Genomic DNA, 24803 nt, shown 5'->3' with positions numbered 1-24803 from the left:
ACATACATTATAAATACAGACACACATTCACCCTACCAGAACTCCATCCTGTTCAGCTAGAGAGGGGAGTAGGATGACACTGGTAGTGCTGTGTTCATGTGAATGCTGCTATTTGAGTGCCTGTCAGTTATTTGTGCGGCCAGCTGTGCACACATGCGTACATGTGGTGTGCACGTGCACGTGCACTGTGTGAGGGTGCTTACAGGAAATATTTTCAGCCTCAGTACTGGCTACACCAGGGACACAAAGCTGCAGCAGCTTCATTGCTCTCGGGCTGTCGGATCTGGCCCGAGATTTTCCCAAACACTTAAAACTAGTGACATAGCAAAGTTCAGTAGAGCTGGCTAAACAAGACATTTCCAATTCTGAAAGTCCAGTTTTAATTCCACCGTCTTAACAAAGGAGTTTTTACGTACAGTGTCCACTTGGCAAGTTTGTCCTCCTGAAGAGCCACTGTAGCATTTACTCCCAGCTACTATAGATTTAACTGAGGTGTCATCAGGAGCTCTGAATTGTAGGGGTATCTGAATTGTAGGGCTCTGAATCAAGGGGTAAGAAGGCATTGCACTAAAATCCTGCTGGAGATGTCCCTGTCAGGTAAATTCACAAGTAGCTTTTATACTGATAAAAAGAGCATTATTCCATCATAAAGAAAACCTCCGGGAAGCCCTGCACTTCCTCCCAAAGACTAGCACAGCATAAGAGTTGCTAGGATGGGACACTTCCCTTGCAGCAACTGGAATACAAGTTAGAGAGCTCAGCAGCTGTTCTAAATTTCCATCAAGTCCCAATGTCTGCACACAAAAAAAAAAACAAAAAAAAACAAAAAAAAAAAAAAAAAAAACAAAAAAAAAAACCAAAAAAAAACCCACAACAACAACAAAAAAAAACATTCCCAGACTTCCATGCCTGATCCCTAAACAGAAATACAGAAATTTGTTGTGCGTAGCTTGACCTTGATAGCATAACATAATGTAAACTAGCACTAGGTAAAAGTAATCAAACAACATGAATTATTAGCATGCCTGCTTATGAGTAGTGTTGGAGCATTTTCAAGACTGCAAACACAAGTATCAATCCAACAGACTGCACAACTAATTAACTACTAGGAGCGCTGACAGCAAAAGAACAGTGCCTGGTTTTTAATTACTCTAAAATTATTACAAACTGAACTATAGTACGCATGCTTCAAAGAAAAGCTGTTGACACTCAGCATCCCCCAGCCAACCCAAAGAAAACAAAGAATCAAAAGACCTGATTGGTTTCAATTCGGGGTGCAGACTGGAGCACAGAAAGCCCTGTGACTTATGCTTTATTCAGTGAAAAGCACTGGGTGCCAAAGGAGGATGAAATCAGCAGTAATGTGCGAAGCCTTTGGCAGTTCAAACCTGGTAACAACCACCCCACCAGTTCTCTAAGAATCCCTCTCCAGAAGGAGGTGGCTGCTCTTCAGGGAGTTTCTTTAAGGGAAACAAGAGAAGCTTCACTGTACAGGGAATGCATACTCAGCCCACAAGAGGAAGTGAATCAAGAGCCTGAAACTGAGGAGTTGTCAAGTGTTGAGCAGGTTTGTAAGATCTGAGGATCGGTAACTCTGCAGGTATGAATAAGACAGGAGTTGCAATACCAACACCAAGAAAAGCATTAAGCTAATAAGCTCCAACACTAAAGCTAGTGTGGCACTGGAGTCTTGTATTTCCTTTGGCACCAGCAAAGTAGAGTAAGCAAGAAAAGGGGAAGAAGGAAAACTAGGCAGATTTCTTGGACGACAGGATAGGAGCAAAAAGATTCTAACAAACTGAAGCCCTACACAAGAATGTGTAGGTGAAGGAGCTACCCAAACAAAAAGGGGGTAATTTTAATAACAATTCAGGCAATCGATCTGAAAAGCATATTTTAATAGTTTAAGGGATATAACAGATAAGAAACTGCTATTGTGGAACAGAGGCATGTGTTCTTTCCCTTTTTGTACAAATGCAGAGACATTAATGCAGAGACATGGGAACATTACAACTAATTGGACAATGAATAGGAATGCCTGGGTGTGGAAACACCAGGAAGAATAGCAGGAGAAAACAGCAGCACATGTTGATCACACCTAGATAAGCAGATCAAAGATCACTGTACATCTACATATCCGTTCCTCAAAATACCTAAGTCAGTAAAACAAGGACTACATTTACACTATAGTAGGGCACAAACTACAGGTTAGGTCACTGAAAGATAATGGTGGCAAGATAAAAAGATTGAAGATATAAGGCAGCCAGGAGAGGGAAACAAGAGACTGAGTAAATTCTAATCTCAGTAATGACTCAGAGGTGGAACAGGATTAAGAGATCCCCACCACTATGATCTCCTATAGGGTACAAAAGTCCAAATTCAGCACATAACTACTGACCTAAGAAAAACCCAGCAACATGAGGATTTTGATAGCAGGACTCTCCCATCACTCATTGCACTGGGAGGATTTCTAACAAGACCACTTTGACACATTTATCTGTGTGGTCTGGCTGCCCAACAGCAGGTACTGAGTACGTGGGTAGGACTGTGTGCATGCACAGGGGTGAAGGTTGGTTAGGTTTTAGGTGAAGTTTTGGTTTGGTTTGTTTTAATTTTAAAAATTGCCTCCCTATCTTCTAATGGCTCACAATGAACTTTGCTCCAACATTATTCATCATTCAAATGGAAGGAGATTAACAGGACAGGTAAGAGGGGAAAATATGTATACTGTATTAACAGGGAAAACAGTCCATAACTTCCATCATTATATCATTCAGGCATTAAGGAATCACACATACTAGCTTTAGTACAGACTATTTTATGTCTGACTCAACCTTTCCCACTATTTGACTGAGGAAAAAATTTCGTTGCAGGAGAAATTCCTGATTTTCTAAATAGCATATAACACTAGCTTATTGTGAAATAAAACCTGATGCAGCAATTTATATGCCAAACCACTCCAAATTCAATCTTCTTTTAAAGCTGCAATTTAATTAATTCTCTCTCTGGGTATTCCTGGCTTATGAACATCACAATTTAAAGACCAATTCAGATAATTCTATGTACCAATAAAATTATGTTGCATTTTAATACATTCTTAGCCAGTAAGTTACATGTGGTATCTGACATTTAAACTAGACAATGCAATGTCACATGTCACCTGCATCCTTCAGTCACTTCTTAGAGTTACTTACTCAACCCAATGACAAAAACTAAAAGCTGATAAGAAGGCAGTGAAAACAACAAAGTAAAGCTTGTTAAAAAACAAAGGGAAACTAATTAGGAACAAAAATTTGATCGAATAAATTATTCTGCATGAATAATGATCAGCTTGTCAAAATTCATACTGTTTGTTCATGAAGCTCACAGCTGGAAACAGGAGGGATATTTCAGGTCAAGAAGTAGGTTCTTTGGCAAAAACTACACAAAGAAGTTTGCACAACTCCTGCCAACATCATGCTTAGCTTGAGGCAATGCTTTAACTTTCAGGAGCTCTGAAGTGAATAAATTAGAAAAAAAAAACACTAAAAAATTTCTAACATAGTTACTAAAGGATTCTGGTAGTTCTACGACCAGTTTACTACTCATAAGAATATTACAGACTTCATAAGAGAAATCACAGAAACCTGAAAATAAAAAGACCTAAAGCAACAATGTTATTTTTACGTGTCTCTCTTCCATTCCTAAATGCAACTAGGGACAGGCTCCTCAGAAGACAGAGGACAAATTCACTCAAATTGCTCATATTCAAGATGGCTACTGTCAAACTGGGCCATTCCTGCTTTTCAAAAGCCTGGAAGGAACAAAGCATGAAAGCCTCTATCAATCCTTCTCCCTTGCCCCTCACCCCCAGTCAGAAAGTATCTTCACGTAAACTTGCCAAGGCAAACAGATGATGCCATACACTGCAGTATTGCTGAACATAAATAGTATGTTCACTGACAATCAGAACTAAATATTTGCTAGGTGCAAGTTGATAGAAGCTTCAAGACCACCACTCTTTTCATGGTTTTAATATAGCCAGATAAAAGAAAACTATTATTTTTTAAAAATATAAGGATAGGAAAAAATCCTATTTTTTTTTGTTTGTTTGAGATGAAAAGACCCCAGCATTTCCATGTGGCAAAGATACAACTACAAATTCTTTTAAAAACCACTCCTCAAGAAGAACAAAGGCTCTTCAGTACATAATTAGAGAATTTATATTTCAAGTATGTTTTCTGCATTTTGCTAATAAACTGGAATAAAACTTAGAAGAAGAACTCAGAAGAACTTATTCTTTTACAAGGTTTATTTCCTTTCTAAAGGAGTACTCGTCTCCCTTAAAAATCTAATTTTTATTCTAGAAAGCACTAAAACAAAACAGAAGTAGTTCTTCACCACAATGAGGTCACCATCTCTGATACAAGACCTCTTCAAAGCAGCTGAACATCATGAACTTTTGCACATCTAAAAGCAGCTTTAAATACTTATCATTCATCAAGCAATCATGAATCCTGCATTAAACTTCCTTTGAATAGAAGGATTTAAGAAAAGGTGTTTAGATATAATCACTTATGGAGAATTACCTGGATATGCTAAAGCAACATGCCATTCAGAGTATGTTTAACATAGAACTTCGAGCAACTTTCAACAAAGGGCTCATCCATGATAAAAGATTCTTAGAAAAACAAAGTTTCCATTTGATAAGAGAAGAGCCCTGGAGGTATGAATAAAGTGGGTTAAAGAAACAAGGAGGGGTCAAATTAGCATACAGAGAGCAGTTACCAGCAACATCCAGAAGGAATCCATTTTGAGTCCCTTGCTGTTTGGCAATATTAACTAATCACCTGGAAAACAGAGAAGAGGTGAAGAGACAAAATTCCTCATCTTAAAACACAAACTCAGGTGACTGCAGCTGAGAGGTGTTTTTTTGTTTAGTTGGCTTTACTGCGTGTTTTGGGGTTTTTTTTTTTAGAAAGAGAATATATATGGATGATCTAATAAAGTAATTTACGTTTCAATTTCTCATCAAACAAAAATGGGATGGGACTCCCAAAATTATCAGAAAGCACATTTAGAACACAAAGAAGCATGGATTATGTTACGAAAATAAATTTTAACAGTGCATCCTCTACCACTTAGCATTCTGAAGTTCACAGGTAATAAATGCAATTGATGTCAGTTGGACTTCAGCCTCTCCAAGTTCAAAAATCACAGACTGACCAAGGGGTAAAAGGTGCATAACAGCAGAAATTACTTTTTAAGCTTCATAAGCATAAATTACTAGTAATTTGTAAGCATCAATTACTAGATACAGAACACTGTCTTAGATTAATTTCCAGTGTTAAAATCTCTTACTAAGCATTGAAGACATACAACTGGTTTTATAAGAGATAACACATATTAAAAGAAACACTTTACGTGTACCAACTTGTATCACATTGTAAGGAGTGACTGATATGCTGAAGGTCAGGGCTGTTATGTGCAGGGACCTCAAAGGGCTGACAAAAGGGACAACAGCAGACAGAAGGAATTCAGAAGCAGATGCAGAGTCTTGTACCTTGGATGAAACAACAGGAGCCAGTACAGACTGCAGGTCAATTGCTTAGACAGAAGATTTGCAGAAGGGGACACATGAGACCTCATAGACAAAAGCTGAATGTGAACCAGCACGGTGCCCTTCAGCAACAAAAACTGACTGCACTCCAAGCTGCATTAGCAGGAACATTACCAGTAGGCTGAGGGACATGGGCATTCCATTTTCATGAGGCTCTATCTGGAGCTGGTCTGAGTTTTCTGCACCCCAGAGCAAGAGACAGATATTGATAGATTGGACTGAGAGCAGGAGAAGGCCACCAAGGTAACTGTGGGTTGGAGCACCTAATGTTGGAGGGAAGACTAACAGATCTGGGGGTTTTTAGCCTTATGAAAAGTTTTGGGAGGCACAAGGGTGCAGATCTTATTGACATCTACAGTTACTTAACAGGCAGAGAAACCATAACTACACTGCTCAAAGGTGCCCAGCTATAACACAAGAGACAGAAGATGGAATATGAGATCTCTATCCAAACTCAGCTGAACAAAGGCCCCAAGTCATCTGATCTGACTGAACTTGCTCTGAACAGGGGATCCAGAGATCCTACCCAGCCTATCATTAACACAGACACCATAGCTAGGAGAGTTTTCATAAGCAGGGCTATTTCCTCTAAAATCCACTGCCAGCGTGCTTCAAAGGAAAGGTCACAAATCTTCCTTGCAAATTACCAGGAGGATCAGCACAGCCTTACAAATGGAGGTCCCAGAATGTTTTTACGCAATGAGTTTCTTTTCTCCATAGCTACCAAACACAAGGAAGATGATACAACAGAAATAACAAGCAACCACATTTTTTTATAAATTAAACATTCTTTAGTTTACCCTACAGGTTTGTTCCCATGTGGCTCAAATTTATAACAGTAAATAAAATATCAATTTTTATAATGAAATTGCTGCCAGAAAATTACAGAATCTATCACATATTTCAGTCAGCAGCTCCCAATTCTCCTTGGGAAAGTTCTAATACCACTGAAGACATTACTTTAAAAGACAAAAGTTGAATTTAATTATTCAAAATCTTTATAATCAGGTTTAGCACCAAGTCAGTTTCTTTTCTCAAGTGCAGTCATGCCAGTGAGCACACTGACACAATGCAACCACTCAGTCACAGCAACACAAATCCCATTTTAAAAAAGCAGTAAATCACACAGCCAGAGATGTATGCAGTAAGTTGTGTGCAAAATAAAAGCCCCCACTGCTTCTTATTATGCCACGTTCCTGGTTTGCATTCAAAAGTTAGGGTCTGAAAGTTGTATCAAGGCAGGGGTTGGTCCCTTCTCCCACGCAGGAAGTCACAGGACAAGAGGAAATGGCCTCAAGTTGTATCAGGAGAGGATATTGTGAACCACATATTAGGAAAAATTTCTTCCCCAAAAGGGTGGTCAGGCATTGAGAACATACTGCCCAGGAGAGTGGTAGAATCACCATCCCTGCAAGTGTTCAAAAAACATGTGGATGTGGCATTTGGGAACACACTTTAGTGATGGACTTAACAGTGCTGGGTAAGTGGTTTGGCCTTAAGAGGTCTTCTCCAACCTTATTAGTTCTGACTGTACAATATGTGTACTGGTTCTTTTGCATACAATAACGTCTTCATAATATTCAGAATTTGAACCATCTAGGTTCAAAACCAACTTTCAAGTGCTCAAGAAAGATATAAAGCAATTCTAATTAACTCTAATTTAGAAATAAAAAGGCATTGGGAAATACCAAATCAAGGAAGCCTCTACTAGCAGTAGTCCAGGAAACTCAAAGACAACAGTGGGGGAAAAAAAGTAACATTCTTTTCAATTTATCCTGCTTTTGATATGCTGTACATAGTGCGATATTCCTGACCACCAAAAAATGTCAAGAATAAGCCATTTTCTTGTTTGCACAACTGCATTTGTGAAGACCCATAAGTTTGAAATTACTTCCACATTTTGTATCAATTTATTCAAATACTTTTTTGATAGATCTAATTCTAATTAATATTTTCATTATCAATATTCAATTCTGCAATGACAAATATAATAATGACTTTTCTCCCATAATAGATTTATTTCCACTGTGTGCAGTTCTTATAATTTTTTTTTAAGCACTGGGGCTATGGTGTGGCAGAAACAAACCTGCAAACAGTAGGCTGGATTTGATTCTGCTTTTGTACTTTCCTAAAAGTGTGTCTCTGCATTCAGAAGCAGAAGTCCCTGACTGCAAAAGGAAAAGCTGTTTCTTTCTTGTGTGTTGAAAATAAAACACAGTGCATTTGCAGCAAGTACCTGTGACAGTACATAGCTTTCACACTTCCACTGTAACCAACCTGTGGATGATATCTGGACACTGACTGGAAGAGGGGGCTCTGAAGCCTCCATGCCCACTCTGAATACAAGTCAAACAACTTCCAGGGATCACAGTTTGTCCCTAAAGAGTATCAATAATAGTGTCCTTATATATGGAGTCTGCTATATCCTGATATTTTGACAGTAGTTAAAATAAATGGAAGGGGAATAAAGAAAGCTTACCCTTTTAAGCTGAGGAAGTTTCAAACAGAGATTCCACAAAAAAGACTGTCTATAGGACAGAAGTGCAGTTCTCATTGACAGGCAGAAACATATTGCATGAAACAATTACTTCCAATCAGAGTACTTAATCCGAGTTAACCCAGGATATTGTTACCACTTTGCCAGAATCCCTGTGGAGTTTTGATCAAACATGTAATGTATTAGACATTATTATAAACAGTGTAAAAAAATCTGAATTACTATATACTGTTATTTGTAAAGACCAGATACAGAACAGGAATTTGAAAGAGAAATACAGATTTTCATAGCCTCAAAAAAATGCATTGACTGCCCATAGCAACAGTCTACAGAGAGAAAATACCCATCAGGAGAGAAAGATCCAGGAACCCTTGAAGTACTCCTTAGTTATCCTGCAAATAAAACGTTTTGAAAATTAGTTAACAGACATTTTATTCTTCAGGGAAAAATTTTACATGTATTTGAAGTTTGCTTGCTTATCTAGTTATTTTTGGGCTCCGATGTTTCCAGATATATGTGTGGGAGAGGAAGTCTGCTCCCAGTAGAAGACTCCAGTGAGGTCAATGCCACTGAGCAGGAACTATGAATGATAACTCCTAACACCTCCTTCACGCTGCTCTCCAAAGGCAAAGCAGTAGGAACACCGGTGAAAAGCAAGATGACTTTCAAATACCAATACCCTAAAGCCATAAATCACGAGGCCACGCAGTTATGAAGAACTCAAAGAATTTTGGACACTAACCTGCCTAAGTCATGTCAAATGAAGGAGAATAAGGAAAACTGCTGTAATGTTACAAGGTAGACAGTCTAGACCTGAAAAGCACAAGCCTTCCTCTACAGCCAAATCAGAGGACCAACCCAAAATAACAATTAATTCAAACCCAAAATTGTTTGGTCATTCAAACCAGCAGTACACAGTGTATCTTATTGCACATACCTCCTACTGATGTACTGCCAGAAACACTGACAAATTTCAGTCTCCAGCTTAAACTTCAGTTGATAAATAATAGTAAAACTCATAATGGTGTCCCAGTTTCGGCTGGGACTAAACTACAACAAAGAGGAAGAAATAATATTTATCTCCACTGCATATATTTCTATATTGCAAAGTTCAACTGCAATAGTTAGGAATAAAATACTGAAAGCTCAGCTGCTGTTCATTTGTGGTTAACATTTTTTTAATAGTTCACCAGTTCTGACATCTCAATAAACTTACAAAACTAATTTCTTTAAGAGCTAAGATCTCCTGCTCAGCAAGCAATTATCCCAAGATTAGTGTCTGGTGATTCATTTATTCTCTTCAATGAGCAGAAATAATAGGAATTGGGTTTCTGTGACTTAAGCAGCTCATGCTCAGTTACCACCAGATGCTCAAAGTCATCACAATGAATCAGAGCAGGAAAATACATTAATTGGATTAAGTGTTACTTCTACATTTCCCTCTTTTCAGTTGAAAGTGGAGAACATCTTACCTCATTTAACATAAGGAATGTAAAAGTAAATGTAAAAAGAGTAGTAAAACTATTAAAATAACAGAAGAGTATTTCCACTTTCCTGCATTTCTCCTCTGGTTTGAGAGCTCAGAAAAGCAAACAGCTGCAAACAGAAACTGTAGAATTCATCTTGGCAATTCTCATCAGTAAAGTATCAAGAGCTGAAACACACAGGAACTCAGAAGACCTGACAATTTTCTGCTGAAGATCAACAGCACAGCAAAATCTTGAGATTAATTGTCCTAGATAACATTCTTAAGGAAAAAACTGAACCATTTCAGGAAGGAATAAAACGAAATTATTCTTCAAGCCATTTTCTAACAGAGCAGCACTGATCTTTCCAGATACTGCCCATGTACAGACAATAACTGTTAGGAAAAGAAGGAAGTGGCTCTTCATTTCTATGCAGATGCTCAGCATGCTGTGCCACTGGTTGCCTACACATGTTTAAGCCAAAACCAGGCAGCATGCTATTCCAAACCATTTTCATAGCAACTGGTCTATTTCAAGAGAAACTAAGGGAATTACTGAACAAAACAAACACAAAACAGTCAGAAAAACCAACCAAACAAGCACACACAGCCCCCCAACACATAAAAGGCATAATATTCAAGTTAAATAAATGATAAAAACAAAATAGAAACATTTTCATATATAATATGTATTGAGCATATATAAAAGCGAGTACCAATGGGATTATAATCAGTTTTTTTTTACATCAAGAGATCAGCAAACAATGTCTAGGCTTTCAGATTCAATTTTTCTATTGTTTTATTTAACCTCTAATACCAACATGAAAGTAACTACAAATTTCTTGTTATAGCTAAATACCTTCAAGTTTTAACTGCTGCAAGGTCTTAAGTGGTTTCCTTAGAATAAGATAAAACATTATCAGAATGATTCCACTTGTACACATCCACCTAAAACCTAGTTAAATCATTTACCCATTAGACAGCTTCCTCCTAAAAAAGATTCCAAATTTCATTTACAAGTATTTGGTTACCTTCCCAAGAAGCAACTAATGCATGAACAAAAGCCTCAAATAGCATATTAGCCCAGCCAACACTTAAAAAAAAAATTGAATGGCAGGTACCAACTGGCATCTCTCAGATAGTTTGGCAAAGCATTAGGTCCTGCCATGACAAATTTCAGAGAAGCAATGCACTGCTTCAGAGACGAAGCGATTTGCAGTTTCCAACTTCTACCAAATGTGGGACTCAGCATGAATTCCCTCTCCCTGAGACAGGACATTACTGGCTGGCACTGGCTGGCATCTATGTATGCCAGCAGCTCTATAACCGCACTAAGACCAAAACTGGAAACAAAAAGGTTAAAGGGCAGTGGAGGGGTGGGGAGGACACACCAAGCAGCTCTGTCTTGCCTCCAAGAAAAAGCTTTACAAGTCTACCAGTGCTGGTTGGTAAACAACTTCCTAGATGTCATCACACTGATTTTTTTATTCTTCTTTGTAGCCTAACTTTGCTCATCAAGAAACCACTCAATGATACCTGGAAAAGCTGCCTATGACTACCTCATATTTGGAAACAGCTGAAATGGATCCAGCACCTATAATTACAGTCTAACTGTTGGGAGTTATATAAATTAATTTAAGCATTCCAAATGCAAGATGAATTAACCTTTCAAGAATCATTCAAAAGTGTTAGCCACGAAGTCAGCATCAGCCTGTTTTCCATATGCCATGAAGTAAATTCTAGAGCAATTAGAAGCTGAAGCTCCTACATCATCACATGGAAGACCCATCAGCAATTAGAGCTAAATTACTGACTACATACAAGATCAGAGCATCAAAGAGTTCCACAGGGCACTGCTTTCTGTATCAATCCTATCGCCGATAAACCTTCAAAAGACAGATAACTTTGGCAATAACCCCCTAAATATCCAACTAACCAGGTTTGTAAATGTGACCTCTAAGAAGCATGGACTGGTGAGCGTGTCATTGCAGCTACTGTTAGAGCAAAGACCACAAAGATGTACCACATACTCATAAGGGTATGACAGTACTTTCTGGTGTTCTAGAGGACACCTGGAGCTGGATTCGACTTGCATATGAAAGCACCCGAGTGAGGATGCCTGTGTGAGTGAGGAGTCAAAGCTCCCACTAGAGGCAGTGGAGATCTAGGCAGCACAGCTTGGGTTAACTGTAGAATTTCAGCCCACCCTAAAGTTAAAAGCTGGCATCTGCCCAGCTGAGTAATTCTCCACAAACCACTAAATGTATGCCACAGACCTCCATCTAGTATAATCTGCCAGCTGAATTCCACATCTTGCCAGTTTTCTCCAGGTCTAACACCACTCTTGCATATTTTGCATCACTGCCAGAAAATGTCACCCAACGTACCAGTGCAGCAAACACAGACAAGCAGAGCGAAGCTAAAGAAAAAAAAAACACCAATGAAAGCAAAATGCACATTACTGGTACAATGTGGTGCCAAGCATCACGGAATGTCTGGCACCAGTGCCATTTAGGAAGACTGTGTCTCACGTCAGTATACATCATGCCTTTCAGAACATAAAAAAACCCTCCAACCATCACATTTGCTTCAGCACTCCCACAGTGACCCAGATAAAAACAGGAAAAAAAGGTAAGGGAGAGGAACAACTATATATAGTTTACCCATTTATTATTTTAAAGCGGGCCAGATATAACTACTGAGGACAAAAATGTACATGTAATACTTGAAACTCTCCTTAAGCTGGAGACAAGCATATGAACAGACCAGCTCTAAAAGCCTATGATACTGTCTTCTCTCACAAAATATTTGTGGTACCCTTGTCTTACACTAAACTGAAATTCATTACTTACAGAATTTCAGACGCTATGCCCGTCTAAGCTAAACCAATTGCACACAGGAAAGTGCCTTACAATTATAAAATTACTTCATTAAAAATGGAGAGGTAGCTAAAGACAAAAAGTAACAACCAAAGCAAACAAGGGTGCCAACAAAGCAAAGCTGTACAAGCAGTACAAGTCAGTTTAGAAGACAAGCACTTACATGAACAAGCAAATCTGTGTGGATGCAGCATTCTCAATGGAGGGTGGCTTAACAAAATGTCCCACTTTTAAAATAAGCAGATACCTTTGATCTCCTCTTCACCAGCCCCAGCAGTAAGTGGAGGCTCCTTTTTCCTTCCTCTGCATTTACTCTAGTCCTGAACTCCACTCATTTCAACTATCTTTGTGTAAACACTGCTAAGCTGTTCTGTAACTACTTCTTAGCCTCCCACTAAACACTCGTTTACTCCCCCAATCACAAACTGTTCATCCCACTATTCAATTGATGTCTGTTTCACACAAAGCTATACCCAACCCTTCACTAAAATGTTGGGCACTTCAGCCACTTATGCAAGAAAAAAGGACTTAATTAATTATATAATTTCACACTTGGCAAGATTACCTTAAAATGAATTCACTCTCAAGCTATGAGTTTTGCATAAAAGACAGGTGGTAGTTCTGGCAATAATGGCATGGAGAGCCTGAGAGAATAAGTTAGTTCATGGCCCCTGTGATTTTTCTGTCATGCAATTTAAAATTCATAAAAAGCAAATAAACTGAAAGGCAAATCATAACCTGGGGTGCATCAGGCACAGCATCACCAGCCAGGCTAGGGAGGGGATTGTCCCACTCTCCTCTGCACTGTGGTGGCCTCACCTCGAGTCCTGTGTGCAGCTTTGAGTGCAACAATGTAAGAAGGGTATAAAGTGTTAGAGAACATCCAAAGGAGGACCACAAAGATAATGTAGAGTCTATAGGGGAAGCCCCATATGAGAAGGGACTGAGGTCACTTTGTTCATCCTGGTGGAGACTGAGGGGAGACCTCATGGCTGTCTACAACTTTCTCATGAGGGGAAGAGGACAAGTAGACACTGATCTCTTCACTCTGGTGGCCTAAGGGAATGGCCTGAAGCTGTGCCAGGGGAAGGTTAAGCTGGATATTAGGAAAAGCTTCTGCACCCAGAGGGTGGCTGGGCACTGGCACAGGCTCCCCGGAGAAGTGGTCACAGCACCAAGCCTGACACAGCTCAAGAAGCATTTGGACAATGTTCTCAGGCACATGGCAACTGTTGGGGTCACCTTACTGTTACTCGTTTCTAAGTATGACCAGTCCTAATTACCTTTTGGAGTCCACTGAGCCACCCCTACTTCACATTTTAGTTTAACACACAGAAGAAAAACAGTAACCAGGTTTTAAGCCATTGGAACCAACTTGTGGTATCTTAGTCACAGAAAATCTTCTCTTTAAAAAAACCAAGTAAGTGTGTTGAAGAGGAATTCTAGAACAGTTTATGGAGCACTCTACAGATCTCTGCAAAGATGAAGAAAAAGCAGAGCCCCAGCTCTCTTTTGTTAAAGCACTGTCTTGATAAAAATAATGGAAGTCTTCATTTTAAGAATACTGTTCATATTACCCCTGCATAATAAACACTGACCAGCAATCTCTCAGGCTGAGATCCTACCCCAAAGGACTAGCACTCTGTTTCCAGAGAATTCACACTGCTTATAAATAGCAAGCTGTGAGAAATGGCAAGATTTATCACCTTCAGAAGACAACATAATTTCAATATGAAAATTTGCTACAAGTTTTAAGTTTCTATCCTTTCCATTCTGATCCTTAACTGAAAACCTAGAGAAATACTGTCCCGTTAGGAATCCACACCCTTTTTTGTTTGAAAATCCAGAACAACAATATAGATCCAGATGGAGGCAGTTTTAAAGACATGACAAAATTTTTCACCTGGGTTTTAAGCTTACTGTTTATAGCACCTCTCTTACCTACTCTGATCATGAAAATATGCATCTGGAATGCTGGTATGTGGGATACCACATAAACAGAAAAGAAATCTCAATTGCTCAGAGACAGTATCCCAAAGAACAAGCAGCAGAGTAGTTTGTAGAATATCTGCCTTTCTCAACCTGTATTTTCCCAATACAATTATCCTTAATAAATACAGCTAAGTTATTTACAAAATATTTTAAAATATTTTGACCAATTGCTGAAATATTGACATTTTCAGATAAAGTTATTAATACAGTATACAGTTGCTGGCACAGACCTCAATGCAGAGACTGAGCATACTTTAAATTAAATGCCTTAAACCACGTATACAAAAGATTAATACTGCAGCATGAGGTTGCATAAATTGCATGCAACATACTATTTTGTCTAATATCAGAAAAAGCAGAAAAAAAAAAAAAAAAAGCCAGAACTCTAGAGCTGGGCCATGCTGACTGCATACAAAGACTAACATTGTCAATACCAATTTTGTGCAGTTCTACTACAGACTTCCCACTACTTTACCCAATTCTGTCCCAGTCCCCCCACACACCTTCAAGACTCAGTGATTTCACTGCATGAAACTAAATATTCATTAAACTGCAGCACTACAAACAAAATACTTCGATATGTACAGAGGTGTAAAAAGCTGATAATGCTTCACGCTTCAATTTGTAAAAAATGGGGTTACTCTGATAGGATTAGAAAACACATCCCAAGCTTGCACATTTAAGCTTCCAGAAAACTTCCTAGTGTTGATTTAATTTTCTAGATCACTGCCAGTACCCAGCTGTGGCAGAAATTATAATTTGAGGGTTCTAATTTCTTTCAAGTCTGGAATGCAATGCTGGGTTTTGAAGAGCCTAAGCTAAATAAATATTTCAAAGGTAATAAATTACTTGAAGTTATAAAAGAACAAAGGGCAACTTCAAATTCCCTTTTGTGTGCCAAAATCACAAAGGCTTTCTTTAAAGACATACCTTCAGTTTTGTCACACACATGACAACTTAATCCAATGAACTCAAGGGGCCACAGGCAGTATTTTCACAGATAAATCGAAGGAGAATCCAAAAGTCATAATATAAATAATATACTCAAGATTCTAAATATATTATCTAGCCGTACTAAATCAACTTTCTCATAAGGCTGTTACTCTGAACCATGACATATACCATTGTCATGTCCAAAATATGCACCACAGTTCAGGCTCTCAATTTCAGTCTCATGTTCTTTGAGGTTAACAGCATTTTTAGGTAAGGCACTGCTACCACACCTTCCTTCCTCTCATAAAAACAAGCAGCACTGTAGAAGCACATGTCATCAGCCAGTTCTAACAACTTTGAAACTACTACAGTATGCACCAAACTGGAGCACACTGACAACAAACAGGCTCAGTGTGACCAGTGGAACCCACTGAGATTGTTCTAACACCAGCATGTTCAGTTACAACACAGGATCAAACTACTGTCCCAGAAAGCCCTGGCTGTGTACCCTAAGCACACTTAGCGCTTCCAACTCTTTGGACAAGAGGTACAGGCCTCCTTGGACCAACCAAATAAATTTCTTTCACACCGATGTCCTTGTTGCTCAACTGCTCACTCTGTATGTGGCTTCGCTGCTATCCCAACTCTAATCTAGAGCAGACTAAGCAGCTCCTTAAGAGACATGTGGCTAGTACGCACCTGAGTACAGAAACCAAACAAGGCAACAGAAGTCAGTCCAAGGACAACAGGCAGGTTTAGAGTGCTGATACCAGAAACAACACAGACAATAGTCTCCAAAGACACAACCCACCTCCAACATCTCAAGTCACTCAGGATCACTTGGTAATGAATACTAACCTTCTCTTTTCCTCTTGAATTCTTTGACTCTTAAGCTTTCAATGCAATATAGGAAGTGCTAAAACTAGAACATTGTTCTAATCAGAACAATCTCTTTTGATGTTGTAGTTAAATAAAGTGGGGATTTTTGGGTTTTACTTTCTTCAAAACAAACTTTCCTACCTGGTACACAAGAACGCTGTTCCTGTTTCCATAAAATGAACTTTTCAATAAGAAAGCTGTGTTTTGGTCCAAAAGAAAGGACTGCTCATTCATTCTAGACTGCAAAACTTTAAAGATCACTATTTATTTAGAGCATTATATCATAGTGTTTTTATCCTTGCTCAGTTATAGCACTGATAAAATACAGCTAAAATTATGTGGTAGCACTATCAACATACTTCTTTACAATGAAGTAGGAAGACTTATTTTATTCACTCAATGCATTTTCTATTTGCAATATTTTTATTGAAGCATCTTGAAAAAATGGCTAAAACCCAGTTTAGGAGCCAGAAGACAATCTTTACTGCATGTTTTGCAAATCAATTCCCAGAGGACAACAGCTAGAGACTATGAAAATTAAATTAATAGTTAACATGTTTTGAATTACTTATTATCCCTCCAATCTATGTTCTTAAAAATGCAAAAAAAAAGGAAAAAAAACCTATTGGGTACTTGGAAGAGAAACATAGTACAGCTCTGCTGAATAAAGCACACAGCAGAAGATAAACAGCCAAAGATTGCACTACTTCTGCTTACGCAGAAAAAAGGCAGCAAAGAAATTGCTTTACAACTTTCAGTCTAAGTACAAGTCCCTACCATCTAAGTGACACCATGTTCCATGGGATTATAGACATGCTGCTGATAACAAAGAGGCTGGGTTCAACATCTCAGTAATCCCTTCCTGTGTGTGGGAACAAACTAGCACTGATCATTTTTAAATTGGTCCCATCCTGACTAAAGAGCTGCAATTAACTTAGCTATTAGAACCATTCATTCCTATCCAGTTCCCACAAAAATTAAAGGCAATATCCAAAACAGCTGCTGCTATTGTAATAAATTAGATTTCTGAAATTAAAACAGATAGTACAAGATCACAAGGGAATGTTTTCTCAGAATTATCCTTTCTGTACATATTTGCTGAAGATTGAACTGCAGTGGTCTAAGGCTGCATGGTTTGTTCACAAAATTAAAGAATAAAAAAAAGTCTGTGGAGGACATAAGAAAGAGCCTACATAATTCGTTCACACAAGGATTATTTTAAAACCAGGAAGTTATATTATTAGTGCTGCATTAGCTTGGATGCAAATAATCAGTGCATCTCCTTCCCTGGAGTTCACAGAGCAGAAGCAGCTTCAAACTGGGTAATTACTTGCTGAGCATTACAGATGAATGTTTATTGAAAAACCTTATTTTCCTTGGCACTACACAGCAATAAAAGTTAGAATTTTCTAAACATTTTTCTCACTTCAAAGCATGATCTTTGATGTGTAGACTTCTACTAAAAGAGCGTGGCAGGCAGCAGGCACTCAGACACGTGAGGAGGTGTGTGCTGGTGCAGTATGTACGTTACCAGGTGAGGGACAGGTGGGAGGGGGTCAGCACAAAGCACAACACTGGAGGTGACAGTGGATTGACTTTACCTTCTCTGAGACCTTCAAGGGTCAAAAGCTTGAAACACCAACAATGCCAAAGGCAGAGCAGGCAGTCTGATTACTACTGTGAATCCAGCAAGGGGCTACAAATATAAGGGAACTGGAGCACCTGACACAAGAGATGAGAGGCTGAGAGAGGTGGTGTTGGTTAGGCTCAAGCAGGAAAGACTGCAGGGGGCAATCTTAGCATGCACAAACACCCCATGAGAGGATGTGAAGAGACTGAGCCAAACTCTTCTCAGTGGTATTGTGATGACAAGCAAGGACACAAACTGAAATAGAGAAAATTCCATTTAAAGGTACGAAAAATCATCTTTGCTCGCAGTAACCAAACATTGGCACTTTGGAGGCTGTGGAATCTCCATCCTTGGATCAAAACCCACCTGGGCAAGGTCCTTAGATGCCTGCTCCAGTAGACATTGCTCCAAGTGGAGGGCTACAGTTTGTTATTATGTCTAATTAACTCAAACTGGTTAAGAGCAAATAGACATATATACATATTATGCTGTCACAGTTTAAGAACAGTGCTTCATACAATACTAGTAACTCAATAATATAAAGAGCCATCAATAATATTTAAACTTCAAGAATGGCCTTCAATACACTCCTTTCAGGAGGCTAAAGAAATAATAATAAAAGAAACTGAATATTATCAGGAAATGGAAAGTGACCAGAGGCAAACAGACTGTATTGAAAGATGAAATCATGTTTATGGGTAGGCAAGCACTAAGCACAGCTACATCTTGCTAAATCTAAAAAAGAGGTTTATTAATAGACATACACATTTTGCTAACTTCCCCTTTAAACAGCAGTTATTTAAGGCAACTCAAAAATGAGGAAGGGATCTGAGAAACCTCAAAGAATGGTTGCCAAAAAATGGATGAGTAAGATGGCATTGAACAGACTACAGGGACCAATTAAACAAAACAAAGTTGAAGAGCAAGGAGTAACACACACTGGAAAACTCCAAAGTCAACTAAGCTTCACTGATTGCAGGTACGAATAATAAGCAGCAAGAAAAACATTATGTTATGTAAATAATGCAAAATAGACAGCACAATGCCATCATAGTACATCACTCATGCCAGAAAACAGCAAAGCCTCATTTTGTAACATGACACAGTACCTTTCTTCTCTGCCTTACGGAGAGTTAGAGCAACAGAGATATTGACAAAGAAATAACATTCGGAGTATGAAACATATTTCACATGCAACACAACAATCATGAATAGAGTACAGTAAAACTTAGTATTTCAGTGGATTTGTATGAAGGAGATTTTAGAAGATATAGTTTTGTCTGACAGGCAGCACACCAGAGCTCATAACTTGAGGCATGTGGATTTAATGCAGAGCAGTGACAATTGCCAATCATCTTTAGAATTCTATAGGGATGTTTCATTACTATGATATTCAAGTACTGCCTCTAAAGAAAACCATAAAAATTAACTGGTAACTAGCTTTCAGACCTATCAGGAAGATTATTCTCCCTAACAAAGCTGTTTGTTGCAAGTTAACCTGCAGCTGGAACAGGAAGAAGCTAACAGACATGAAATCCAATATAAGGGAAAAAAAAATACAAGAAGACAACCTAAGTAATCACTCCGCAGAGTAGTTGACAAGACTACAAGTGAAATGCTCCAAAGGTATAAAGACATTGCATGTGTGTATGCAAAAACAGTAGTGGTATTAGTCATTCTGGTCTAAACAAAGACAGCATACTACAGAAATTGCCTTCAACTTTCCAGTTTGACCCAATCATCATATCAAGCACTCCAGAATCTTCATTTACATAGGTATTTATAATCACAACACCAGGTCAAAGGAGTACAAAAATGACTGCAGCTGAATAAAATGAAACACTATTTATATATCAGGTTAGCTTTCAGGTTAGAACTCACTCCTGGTTTGCTGCTCTGGTTTCAGTAGCCACACGAGCATGAGAAGAAAAGCAGACTACAGCAGCACTGATAATCATGTGCACTACATAAGCACTTCCATTGTTTCCTCGTGTAGCCATTTTTTTGTTCAAAACTGAAGTCCAGCTTTTTGTGGAACTACATCCTCCACTGCAATGTAATCCTTATTGACCAAGGTGTTATACAGTAGTACACTTCCTTGTACCTCACACCAATTATACTTGTGTACTCTGATAACTTCTGCATTCCAAATTTGATTTACTACCTCTTAAAAAGAAAAGTCAGTTGCTCCCTCATAAGGCACGTGACACAGGTCCAGCCTGCCAAGGTTCCTAGTTTACTGGACACAGCAGCCCATAGATTTAGAAACATAAGTGTGGTTCTGAAGGACAGTTACACAACAAGGACTTGAATTACATCAAAATTGCTGATGGTCTTCATCTCTGGAGGAAAACTCAGGAAGATATCAAAAGATTCAAGAAAAGAGTAAAGGAAAATGTCAAACTCTCCTGCGAAATTATCTCTTGTAGATCTTTGTAGTCATTCAACATTATCTCTTCAGTATCTGAATTACAGCCTGAATGTAAAAGTAAAATCAGAATTCTCTTCCCTGCCCTATCGAACTGTCAACAACCCAGGGCCAAGAGTTGTGATGGTGCCAACAGTGTTGAGCCAGCCAATCAATCATCCCGATATCCAGATATGTCACTAAAGGCTGCACCTAAGACAGCCAAACCCAGAGGCATACAAGCACACTGATAACCAGTCCAGGCAAGGTGAGGTGGTGTTTTCCAGGAACACTGGCTAAAAAAGCAAACACACAGATGCAGAACTCTAATAGCAGTACATGCTCCCTGTGCAGGTGATACCTGTACGCAGAGGTGTACTCAATACTTGTACACGAGAGAATAATCCAGTAGCATTACAGAACCAGCATTGCAAATCAGAGAACAACTGCAAACATTGCAAAACATAGAACAAGGAGCAATTAAAGAAGTGGAACTAGTAATTTTACCTGACTTTTTTTTTTTAATGAAACCTACCATTTTCATCCCTGTTGCCGCTAGTATAATAGAATTCATTTGCCTTTTGAAAACAAGTATGGGTACATAATCACATAAAAACCTATATAACAGAGGCAAAGAGAGCAAAGAGAGCAAATCAAGAGAGCAAAACACAGCACTAGATGGGGCTCACACAAATCTGAGATAACAACGGGACTGGCTCAGTGCCCCTCATCCCCATGTGACAACTCCAATAAGGAAAGGAACCAAGTCCTCTTCCTGTCAGACCCTGGACTGGTCTAGACCAAATCCTTTCCCTTCAAGGGTGATCAGACCACAGTTGCATTTGAACACTAGAGACCAACTAGGTCTGCCCTATTTCCAAGGACCACGAGCCTCCTGTACTTTATTGCCATTGTTTTTTTCCACTCAACTCATTCCTCAAACACAATGAACTATAAACAATGAACAGAGTAGTTTCCTGAGACACACCTTTCTAGAAGTTTTACACTTACACTAGGGGCTTTTCCTCTTCTGGAGTTGTGAATCAAGTAGTTTTTGAACAAAAATTGGCTACACAAGGAAACAATGGAATTGCTTATATACTGCACTACATAAGCAAAGAAATTTGGTTTTTGCTAATATATATACCAAAATACTGTCTACTAGTCACATCCAATTTTTTTTCTATAAAAAGGTGTCCCTTGAAGGAATTTTTGAACCCTTTATGACCCACAAGTTTTTCCATTAATACTCCTAAATCCAGCAACAATGTTAATTATAGTTCGTTATCTTATTTATCCAGTGCTGATGCTGCATGCTGTAAACTGCCTTGCTCATACTTTTGGTTCCTTCCACTCATCTGCAAGGCAGAATCACTTCTTGACTACATCTTCCTCTATTCTGCCTCCTGCCCTTTTGCCTTTCACACTGATAAACACCCACCCATCCACTAACACCAACAAAAATAGCACAGACTACGATATTTAGTGCCCTCCCATTTTGCCTTGCATTAACTTTTAAGATTCTACACTATGTTATTAAGAGATACCAAAAGCAGTTTTTATTATAACCCACTTAATTCCTCTTTTCAGGAAAAATACCAGGCAAGAGACAACTACTGACTGGTCCCAAAAGAGCACACAAAAACCTCTGGCAACACATGTGCTCTTGGTAACAGCTAAGTAAACCTGTAGTTAAAAAAACAAAAAACAAAAAAAAAAAAAAAAAAAAAAAAAAAAACACAAAACAAAAAAAACCACCTAACTAACTAACAAGCAAACCACAAACAGACCTGAATTCTTTGGTACTGCTGATCAACAGCAAAATTCCAGAGACACCTGGGGTCCTTAAAGAAATCACCTGGAATACTTGTGCCTCTCAAAAAAAAAAAAAAAACCAGCATTTCAGATATTAGAGAAATAATTTTTTCCAGAAGGATTAGACTATAAAACTTTGCTTTCCAAAGCAAAGCCCCACAGCAAGAAAACTTTCATTACAAATTCCAGTTTTCCAATTCATTAAACCTGACTAACTCAGTTACCACTACCAGGTTTGAGTTGCAATCAGTCCAAACACAAGAGACTCAGTAGATTAAGTATTTGAATCAATACCATGGGAATGATCAGGCTAGACTTTTCTCTAACACTAAAATCATAGTGACTTTTCCCTTCCAGTACCCCAACTCATCAAAGTACTTTCAGGCATCAAAAGGAAAGGAACGTTTTTTACCTGCCGTGCTTTTGTTTACAGGAGACTCCATGTATTTGTAGTCCTCCTTTGCATGCACACAAGTCATCTAGTCAAGGCAGCTAAAGACCTTTTTTATTTTTTCAGTACAAGACAAATTTTAAGAGATTGTTACCACTGAACCAGATACTCAGAAAAAGCAGTTTTTACACTTCTGTACAATGAACGGGCAGAGTATCAGCCACCCATTTGCTTCTGCACTTCTGACTGGCCTGGGGCTCCCAGGTCAGTATGCAAATGTTCACAGCATGTTCTCTGAATCTCATTCTTCTCCTGTGCAGGCCAAGGAGCCTAGGCACCTCTGAATGTGCATTTCCCTTCTGAGAAGGAGGCACTGCCCAACCTGATGTGGAAATGTAGCTTCCCATCTTCCTAGCTCAAGAACACTGGGGAATACACCTTGTATATCACTGCCAAGTGTTCAAATGCAGGGGAGAACATCACTTAATGCTCCACCACAGCTTTTCAGCTTTCCTACTTCAGTCTAAACACCTGCCCTGGTTTTCTACTTCAGACAAAAATAGTTATTAAGCTGCAGGAGGAAAATTAACTTCGTCTTAACATCTCAACTTTAGGCCCGCTTATGCAAGTATTAAGGAAGACATAAATTTCAAGAGGTCTGTAACACCCACTCTGTACTGAAAAAGTTTTCTAGAAGGCTTACAAGTCTGCAAGGCTAGACGTTTTTTTAAGAAAGGAACAAAAACATTAAAGACAGTGTTTATTTCAGTATTTCATTTTAATAATTTAATATGAAACTATCCTTTATGTAAATCAACTATATGACTTACTATAATAAAATATAATTTTAATTCTGTTCCTTAATTTCAATTGTTGTATTCCAAGAGCCAAAAATTGCATTTCCTCAACTTACAGAGCACAAGACACTTTCCACAGAAAACTTACATGAAATAAAACAGAATGCATGCTCACTTTTTAACTAATTGACACGTGTCTAAAGTGCTTTAGATCAGTAACATGTGAGAGTACTGTTCATGTGTTTAAAGTTGAGTAAATATCATTAACTTCACTGGTGAGTTTCGTGACAGTGGTTGCAGCAGTAAATCTGCACATCAAAATGCAGGGTTTGGCAACAGTCAAGCCCATTCTTGACATAATTTTAAGTGTCACTATACCCCACTCTTAATTAATCGTTTAGACTAACCTTTAGGCCAACGGGGGCAGGGGAATAATGCTTTTTGCGAGGAGAAGTGTGCACTGTAACCCACATTGCACGACAGCGGATGCCTAAAGATGCAGCTATGGAAGAAGCGAGAGCACACCTGCTCCTCTCCCGCAGCTTCTCCCCCAGTCAGTCCCCCAGGATGTCGCTGCCCCGGGGGCAGGGTTGCGAGCGCGCACCCTGACAGGGGGAGCCGCCCTTCCTCTCGCGGGGTATTCCCGAGCGCCCAGCGGGCTCCGGCCCGGCCCGGCCCCCCAGAGAAGTCTCGCTCCTGCGGCCCCGGGGCTCGGACACTGACGGCCGGAGCGGCGCCGCCGGCAGCGAGAACCCCCGGCCGGGACGCCTCCTGCGCCCGGGCTGCAGGCGGGAAGGCCCGAGGCGGAGCGGGCTGGAAGCCGCCCCGACCCCTTTCCCGGCAGCCCCTCACCTGTTTTGAAGACCAGCTGCTTGTCGTCGCTGCTGCCGAAGAGCCAGAGCATGGAGACGAAGAGGACCCCGCATGAGTTCTGAATGCCGAAGACGGCGCCGTTGCACCACATGGAGGCCAGCATCACCACCCAGCCCCAGCCGCCCTCGGGGGGCTCCGGCACCGCAGCGCTCCCGGGGCGGCTCGGGCTCCTGCGGGCCTCCTCCGCCGCCGCCCGCGGCAGGGCCCCGCTCTCGCCGCTCCCGGGGCACCACTCGCCGCCGTTCTTCCGCCGCGGCTCCTCGACCGCCGGCGGGCCGGGCAGGGGGGTCGCGGCGGCGGGGTCTCCCCCCGCGCCCTGCGGCTCCAGCTGCTCGCTCACGGGCACCATCCCCGGAGCGGGCGCGGGACCCTCCAGGCGCGCCGCTCCCGCCTTCCTTCTCCTCCTTCTCCTCGCGACCTCTCGTCCCCCGCCCGCTTCAGCCCCTGGCCGCGGGGGCTGCGGGCATCCTGCGGCTCTCGCTCGCTCGCTCTGTCCGCCCACCGGCGTGCAGGACCGAGCGTAGCCAACACACACCCCCCTCTTCCCGCTGCGCCGCCGCCGCTTTATTTTAAAAGGGGGGCTCCCTCGGGGGCGTCAGCGACAAGAGCGCTTCCCTCCGCGCCGATTGGCCGCGGGAGGGGAGGA

General features: G+C 40.1%; 1 protein-coding gene across 1 annotated transcript in view; it reads right to left on the bottom strand.

The window, feature by feature from the left end:
• Positions 1 to 24584, bottom strand: part of SLC16A10 (solute carrier family 16 member 10) — a 60281-nt gene extending 35697 nt beyond the window's left edge. Inside the window, exon 1 of the mRNA XM_068184262.1 lies at positions 24137 to 24584. Within this exon, the coding sequence (XP_068040363.1) occupies positions 24137 to 24506 (370 nt within the window). The 5' untranslated portion in view covers positions 24507 to 24584. The remainder of the gene's footprint in view (positions 1 to 24136) is intronic.
• Positions 24585 to 24803: the final 219 nt, after the last annotated feature.

The sequence above is a fragment of the Anomalospiza imberbis genome, chromosome 3, assembly GCF_031753505.1.
Source record: "Anomalospiza imberbis isolate Cuckoo-Finch-1a 21T00152 chromosome 3, ASM3175350v1, whole genome shotgun sequence".
Lineage (NCBI taxonomy): Eukaryota > Metazoa > Chordata > Aves > Passeriformes > Viduidae > Anomalospiza > Anomalospiza imberbis.
Note: the sequence above shows the minus strand (reverse complement) of the source record. Positions and strands in the feature narration are given on the sequence as shown.